Below are 8,048 nucleotides of genomic sequence, written 5' to 3'. Positions count from 1 at the left end.
CGGAGGCCACTGGCCCCGCACGTCCTCCCCAGGGAGCCGGGCCGTTCCCGGCTTGGCCCGCAGGCTCCACAGGTTTGGGGGCATCAGGGCCTGCTGGGGGCCCGGGGAGGCCGGGAAGCGGAAGGACTCGGCGGGGTACGGCNGCCACGCCGGCCGCGGCCTTGGCGAAGCGCGGGCTGCCCTCGTAGGTGGCAGCCGGCGGCTTGCGGTCGAAGAGCTCGTCGCGGCTGTTCAGGTAGATGGCCTGCTGCGAGGCGGTCAGCGTGCTGGCCTGGGCGTGCTCCTTCTCCTCCGACGTGGCGCTGAAGCTGGAGTAGGAGCTGGACGTGGGCAGCGAGCCCGCGTAGCCCGGGAAGGCCTCGTGCCGGAAGCCCGCGGGGAAGGCGGCCGCCTCGGCCTCCTCCTCCTCCTCGGCCGCGCTGTCGGTGGAGTTCTGGGCCCGCAGGAAGCCCACGTCGCTCACGGGCGCGTCCACGCTGGGCCGCCGGGTGCGCCGCCGCTCCTCGGGGCAGTAGAGGGCCGTGTCGCTGCAGTAGATGTCCCCCTTGTAGGGGGGCCGCGGGCCCGGCTTCTCCCCGCCGTCGCGGAAGGCCAGGTCGCGGGCCGAGGCATCGGACAGGCGGGAGGACAGGCTGGCGGGGTCGGGCTTCTCCAGCACCTTGGCAATGACGCAGGTGGGCACGCTGTCAGCGTAGGCCGGGTGGCAGAGCGGGGCGGGCAGGCCGCAGCCGTGCTCCTCCAGGTGCAGGCTCACGCGCTCCTGGAAGTCGGAGGGCAGCTGGAGCGGGTCAGGTGTGAGAAGGGAGAGCGGGGGCGGAGGGGGCAGTCAGCCCGGCACCTGCAGCCGCGACCGTGAGCAGCAGGCGCACAGGCCAAGAGGGACCCGCCCGGGGCTTCTCAGATGGCCCCGGCTAGAGCCGCTTCTCCCAAGGACCCCCGTCACCTCCCCTCCCCAGCCTGCACGAACTGGGCGCCGGCAAGCCTGGAGGGGGCACCCAGGGTCTGAAGCGGGCCCTTCTCGGGGCTGCAGTGCCCCCCCATCTCCTTCCACTGGGGGACTTGCTCTCCCAGCCCCAAGGTCTGTCGGGGGCACCCTGCCGGGTCTTGAGGCCTCGGACAGACTCAGAAACAGATGCAACACAGATTGAGGGCCGGGGCCAGATGCCCAGCGGCTTCTGCACAAGCACCTGGTGCTGCGTAAGACGTCCTGCTACTGTTTGATCTATTTTGTGAGTGTCTCAGGCATGGCCCAGGCCCGGCGAGGAGGGGTGCAGACCGAGGCCTGGGTGAGGGCAGTGTGTGGAGGTGGGGGCAGCCTGGCGGGGGCGAGGGGCCCGGGGCCAGCTTGGCTTGCGCCCCAGGGAGCCCCGTGGCCTGGGCCGAGCCACTGCCGTGCGAAGCCAGCTTTCTCCTGTCTGCAGTGGGCATGGGGCTTCTGTGAGGCTCACACAGGGCCCCTCCGCCCCCACCACACTCAGCAGACGGGGTCTTGGAGCAGGGCCAGCGAGCAGCCCCCAGAGGAAAGCAAGGGGAATGGGAAGGCTGTCCGACTGGGAGAGGAGGTGTGTGCAGGGGGGTCAGGGAGGGGGCAGCCCTTCCACCATCTTCAGAAAGGCCTGGATACTTGCAAGAGCGAGGAGGGACGGGGAGGCCAGGCTCACCTCCGTCAAGGGCGAGAAGCGGCCTTGGGGCGGGGCCTGTAGGAAAGGAGCCCCGAGTGGCCCTGGGGGCGAGGGTGGCCTGGCGGGGGCGGGGCTCACGTTACCTCTGACACCTTGTGGACCCTGCCGTACGTCTGGCTGCACTGTAGCAGCTGGGCCGCTAGATTGCAGTCCTTCCTATAGAGCGCCTACAAGACAAGAGAAGGCGTTTGGTGCGGGCTCGCCCCTTGCCGAGGCCCCTGCCAACGGTGGCCGCCCGGAGACCAGGGAGGGGGTGGGGAGGGGGGCGGCTGCGCCGCTGTCAGGACAGGAGCCCTCTCTGGGCCGCCCGCCCTCGCCTGCAGCACGGAGGCCTCGGTCCTGACCTGGAACTGCGGGGGCAGGGAGGGGGCCCTGCGGGGCAGGATGGAACCTCCCACGAGGCGGGGGGCGGCAGTGGAGGGAGGGCCCTGAGAGTTCAGGGGCCTCCGTGCTCCCCCAACCGGGTAGAGTGCGGGCACGGAATGGTAAGGAGTATGCCCACGGCCCCTGCCTCCCGTGTGTCACACTTGCTCCCCGCCCCCCCATCCTGAAAGTGTGGCCTGCTTCCAGGGGTGACTGCAGGGGCGGGTGAGGGTCAGGGCGGGCAGGGGCAGAGGGCCTGTGCGCCCCAGGGTCCGGCTCAGCCTCCGGAGCTGAAAACAGATGCAAACAGTAGGACTCGAAGGGATTTGGTTTCGTCTTCGGTAAATCTCTGTTGCATGTGCCTGTGTTGGGTCTTTCACTCCTGCCCCCACCCGGGGACCCTCCGCAGGGAGGGCTCTGACAGGGAGGGACCTGGGGTCCCCCCAGTAGGCCCTCTCGGACCCGCCAGCTCCCACAGTCCCTGCTCAGCCAGCACCAGGTGCCCTGCGGCTCAGACAAGCTGCCGGAGGCATGGGCACCGCTGCCAGCCCCCACCCGGATCCTGGAGGTTGCCCCACCCCCACCATCCGGGCAGAGGCTCATGTCCCCAGTGCAGACCGCAAAGCGGAGAAAACCTGGGTCCCCAGGCTCCTCACTGCCTCCTCGAGCCCCTCTGGGAAGGGCACAGTCAGCTGAGAGCTGAGAACCGACCCCTCCGTGAGGTCCCTGGGCTCAGAGGGCTGTGGGTGCTGCCCGGGCCGGCCCAGATCTCTCCCGCATCACCCAGACTCCGAGGGCGGCCCTGCACTCATCTGCCTGCACTCCCAGGCCATCCCACCCCACCTGTGGCTTTAAGCGGCAGGTACATGCTGATCTCTGTCATCAACCCCAGACCCTGCCATCTGGCTGCCGTCCAGGGCCTCCTCCGGCCCCAGATGAAGAACCTTCAATGGCTCCCTACTTCATTTCAAATAAAACCCAGACTCCTAGAGGAAGGAGCCTCCAGTGTGGCCTCCCGTTCCCTTTCCGACCTCAGACCCTGGGCCCCTCCCTGCCCCCGGGAGCCCCCTCTGCCGTTCCTGCAGTTATCCGGACCCACCTCTGCCACTCTGGTTCTTTCTGCCAGAAAGAATGCTCTTCCCCTAGGTGCCCGTGGCCGGCTCTGTGGCCTTTTTCAGGTCTTGATGGACCAGACTCTTCGAGAAGCACCCTAACGACTCCCCAGCCCCGTGGCCTGCGTTACCTCCCCTGCGGCACTCGGCACTTCGCACACCCCGCTCGGTTGGCAGATCTGTCTTCCCCACTCAGGGGTAAACCCCATGTGGGCAGGGAGGGTTTTTTTTTTTTGTCCGTGTCATTCACACCATATTTTTGGAGCCTGGGAGGGCCTGGCAAGAGGCAGCCACTCATCAGTGAACGTGTGCGCCGCTGTCAGGCGTCCCGGGAGCGTGTCTGGGCCCATCGCCTGGTGCCCGTGAAATCAGGGCGGCCACACGGCTCTGATTCCCCCCGGGTTGGCCGGGGCCGGAGTCCTAAGTGAGCGTGCCCCAAACCGGGCTCAGGCAGCACCACCCCGAACGGGATAACACGGCCCCGTGGTCGCTACCGCCGGCCCCGTTTCCTTCCAGCAGAGGGTCCTCCCGGATGCCCCGGACAGTGTGTGTCTGGTGAGGCGGCCTGCCCTTCCCCCACCGCCCAGGTCCTCCACCTCCCCCGTGCCAGCCCCTCAAGCCTGGAGGCCACAGCGCGGGGGCCTGGGCCCCTGGGGTCACAGTGGCCCGACACTCACATTGTCCTCCGACAGCTTATCGATGGTCACCTTGGCCTCCAGCAGGTGGCTGTTGAGGGCAACGATCTCATGGCTCAGCGCACGCTTCTCTTCCTCATAGTGCTGGCCCTGGGGCGAGCAGCAGGTGGGGGGGGTGCCGGAAGGAGCCGCTCAGCGGTCGGCCGGAGGCCAGAGCCTCAAGCCCACCGGCCTCCCGGTGCCCTCTTGCAGTCAACAGTGTAAGGTGTTTGCAAGCCCAAAGAAGGTGGGGGTAAGAACACAGACCACCAGGTTCAAATCCACCTGTGCTCCACCAGCAGCAAGCTAGATGGCCTCGGGCGAGAGTCCCTGCCTCCCCGAGCCTCCTGCCCAACTCACCAAGGGGACAGGAAGGCCCTGCTTCCTGGGAGTCTGCGGTGAGGACGGCTCGCGCTCTGCACAAAGCCTGGCCCCTGTCCCGCCCTCCCCTCCTGGAACCCGTCCAGTTATCAGCCTCCGGCTGAGGCTCGGAAAGGCAAGGGCCCTCGTCCAGGGCCCGTAGGAGAGCCGGCCCTGCCTCCAGGCCTGCCCGCGCCTGACCCCCCCATTTGTGACTTTCAGAAACAAAACGAGCTTGGAACCAGACAAGTAACAGAGGCAGCTCTTATCCGAGGGAGGGGAGCCGCCCGAACTCGCCTGGCCCTCCGTGACGCCAGCCCCACCAGACCCAGAGGCTTCCGCCACCGTCCCTACTCCTCCTAACTGGGGCGCTGGGGCCGGGCACCGTCTCCTTTATTCCTCACAGTATGATGGGGGGGTCCCCATGAGGGCACAGTCGGGCTCAAACATCTTTCTGGCTCTCGCAGGCCTCTCCCCCCGGGTCTGGTCTCCGGGCCGAGCCCTAAAGCAGGGTCACCGTCCCCGGTGCATGTCCTCTGTCCCCCAGCCCCACTTCACACCTCCAGGTAGGCACGGGGCAGCGGGGGACCCTGTGACTTGCTAGTCCTGAGAGCACTGGCCCCCCATTCACTGCAGACAGGGGTGGGGTGGGCCCAGCCCTGGCAGGGTGGGGAGGGAAGGGCAAGGGGAGGAAACAAGCCCCGGACCCAGCTCCGGACCCAGCTCCCCAGCTCCGTGCAGGCAAGGGGCGGGGCGGTGGCCTCACCATGCGGTACAGCTTGTCTTCCAGCTCCTGGTTGATTCGCTGCAGCGCCAGGTAATTGCTCTGGATCCTGGAACAGGAGGCAGTGGGGTCACCGCTGTGGCATATGCCCCGCCGGCAGGTGACCACACGCCCGCTGAGCAGGCCGGCCCCCCAGCCCCCCACCTGCCCCACCCTGGTCTACTGGCTCCTCTCCACGCAGCAAAAAGCATCTGATTAGAGCTAGCTTGTAGAGGCCTTTCCGGGGCCAGGGTCGAGGACCCCCTGCAGGCGAGAAGGGAAGGCCTGTACTCACAAGTGACTTTGTCCGGTCCTTGCTGGGAGCCAGTTTACTCACATTTAAACACGATTCTTGCAAGCCTGGCTAAGGGATTTACATTCAACAGCAGGTTAGCGGGGAAGAGACACACCTGGCCANCTCGTGTCCTTTCCCTAGCAGAGACCCAGGGGACGGTGGCTGGGGCCCTGGTGGGCCCGGAGGGGTCTGGAGAGGGCTGCGTGTGACAGGCTGCTACCCCACCAAGAATATGAGAAGGAAGGAGCAGGGGGCGGAGGAGCACCTGGGAAGGGCCTGTCCTGGCAGTAGCTAGACCCGGGTCAAGTCCTGACTCGGTGGCTTTGGGCCTCCGGTTCCACCTCCGTGAATGGGGTCAACAGCTCAGGAGGGGGCGGGGCTCCTCTGACTGCGGCCCCCGGACCCCCCCGCCCAGCCCCGTACCTGCGCAGCTTCTCCGTGACCTTCTCCAGCTCCTCCTGCGCGCGCCGCAGCTCGATCTCCAGGTAGTGGCGCGTGGAGTCGAACTCGGTCTCGAGCTTCTCGAGCTTGTGCGTGGTGTAGGACAGCCGCTTGCGCAGCTCGCCCTTCTGCTCCTGCAGCGCGCTGCAACGACACGCGGCCGCGGGCCACACGCGAGTGCGCACGCGCCAGGCCCTCCCCGGGCGGCCAGCCCCTCGGGGGACCCTCGGCCACAAGCGAAGTCCCGGGAGGTCGCCCTGGAGGAGGGATGCCCACCCCTGCACCTGGCGAGTGTTTGGGGCGGCGAACGGACCCCGGTTTGAGGAGCGCTCACCGGCCCCCAGGGCTCCCCGGCTCAGGGCCCACCTCTGGACGGCACAGCTCGCAGGGTCGCCCATTCTGCCCCTCCACTGCCCCGGGTGGGGAAGCCCTGAGGTCCAGTGCCACACCGCACACCAGGCCTCCCTACCGCAAACTGGCCTGGGAGAGGATGGGCTGTGAGCCCAGGTCTCCACCAGCGGCCAGCCAGCTGCGCCCAGCGGTGGACACTCTGCAAAGCCCTGGCCTGCGCAAGTCCCCTTCCTCCAGGAAGCCTTCCAGAGCCTCAGCCCCAGTCCTTGAGGCTCTATTTTCTGCACAGACTTCGTGGGCTCCCCTAGTTCGCCAGGCCGCCAAGCCCCCAGCCCCAGGAAAGGGAGACGCGGGATAATCGCCCATGGACCGCACGCGTCAATTCTACATTTGGGCAAAAGGCGGGGGAGTGGCTGTGAGCTCCACCAGGGCAGGGGCCCCACCCCGCTGTGGGCAGCCACCCAGCACCAGCGCCTGTACGCACTCCTGAACACACACTGGCCTGGGGCACGCTTCCCTTTACAGGCTGGGCACCCGGAAGGGGGCAGCTGGCTCAAAGTCCTCGTCTTTAATCGTGGGGTCAACAGGGCAGCCTCCCTGCGGGCGAGGGGCTGCTGCAGGTGGGTGCGGGCACCGGGTGCGTTCTGCCGGCACTTTGCCTGAGCAGAGCTAAGACCCCAGAGCTGCTCGGTGCTCTGGCCGCGCACTTCCTTTCCCCTGTCACCCCCTTGGACTTCAAGACCAAGGAAGCCCGGAGCGGAGCGGCCCATAGGTGAAGTCTGCCGGCGTCCTGGGGCGGGCGGGGCCTCTGCCTGCCACGGACTTGATGCTGGTCCTCCGGCCCCACGGGACCCCAGGCTGCCGCTGTCCTTCCATTCGGGCCTCAGCTGCCCCCCTGGAAAGAGGGGACTGCCCCCCTCTGTCCCTGTGGACACAAAGCCCTGCTCCGAAAATTCTGCCATAGAGGTGCCCGGGGCTGAGGCTTGCCCTGACAGGGGCACACCCGCATGGGACAATCTGGGGCCAACACCCTTTTGAATGACAACTTCCGGTGGGTCTGCTGTGGGGCCGGGAAGAGGGGACCGCACTGCCGCTCCAGACCGCTGCACTGGGACCGGAGGGGGTCCCCGGTGTCACCCTGCAAACCAGGGGCGGGAGCTCTGACCCTGCCCGGGTGTTCCTGCAGCCTCGGGCGGACCTCCGACACCCAGACCCAAGTGAGGGGACCTGGGGGCGGGCAGTTCCTCCGGCAGCCTCGGGCCCTGTGTCGCAGCCGCTCATGTTTCCACGGGCGCACGCCCAGCAAATCCCGATGAAACATTCCTGGATTCCCGCCCAGGTCTACAGTGTTTTAAATAAATAAGAATAAAGAGCTGCTTATGTTTTGAGAACCTCAGAGGAGGGTGGGGCCAGGCCCTCATAAGGGTCAGTCTCCAGGGAGGATGCGGAGTGTCAGTCAGAAGGAGCCCTGAGCACAGCGCCCGCGGCTGCCCGCGCAAGTCTAGCCACCTCCTCCAGGCAGCGTGCCTGACTGCACCACCCCGAGCACCCTGCAGCTACAGATCCCAGACCGTGCTCGGCCCCTGCCCCAGCCTCTCTCCCCAGTGGGGTGGCGGGCTTCCAGGGGACCCTCCCATGGCAGCCAGGCCCCCTGCAGGCACAGTGTCGGGGAGGGGTGGGGCAGTAGCCCCTGAAATCAGCTGCCCTGGGTGGGGCTGGGGTGGGGGGAGCTGCCGATCTACCCACAGCCCTCTGTCACAGGGTTCGGGTGGGGTCCGCACCCTCGGGAAGAGCTGAGAGCACTGTCCGTCCACGCCTGACCCCTTCCCTGCAGCAGCGGGCAGGACAAACCCCACGGAGCCCATAGTCTGGAGAGAGGCACACGGTGAACACGGAACAGGCTCCTCAGCGAGGCACGTGGGTGACAGGACTGTGACGTGGGCCCCTGCTGAGGGCCCCCCTCCACCAGGCAACCCCCCCGAGCTGGCCTGCCCGCCCCGCCTCACC

The 8,048-nt window shown here is 67.4% G+C and overlaps 1 protein-coding gene across 1 annotated transcript in view; it reads right to left on the bottom strand.

Moving 5' to 3' along the window:
- The window catches only part of BEGAIN (brain enriched guanylate kinase associated), a 20,367-nt gene that overhangs the window by 7,575 nt on the left and 4,744 nt on the right, over positions 1-8,048 (bottom strand). Inside the window, 6 exon segments of the mRNA XM_077780823.1 lie at positions 5-142; positions 144-778; positions 1,766-1,849; positions 3,835-3,942; positions 4,958-5,024; positions 5,673-5,834. Of these exon segments, the coding sequence (XP_077636949.1) occupies positions 5-142; positions 144-778; positions 1,766-1,849; positions 3,835-3,942; positions 4,958-5,024; positions 5,673-5,834 (1,194 nt within the window).

Source organism: Crocuta crocuta, unplaced genomic scaffold (genome assembly GCF_008692635.1).
Source record: "Crocuta crocuta isolate KB4526 unplaced genomic scaffold, BGI_CrCroc_1.0 scaffold299, whole genome shotgun sequence".
In the NCBI taxonomy this organism is placed as follows: domain Eukaryota; kingdom Metazoa; phylum Chordata; class Mammalia; order Carnivora; family Hyaenidae; genus Crocuta; species Crocuta crocuta.
This window is presented reverse-complemented; position numbering and strand designations above follow the sequence as displayed.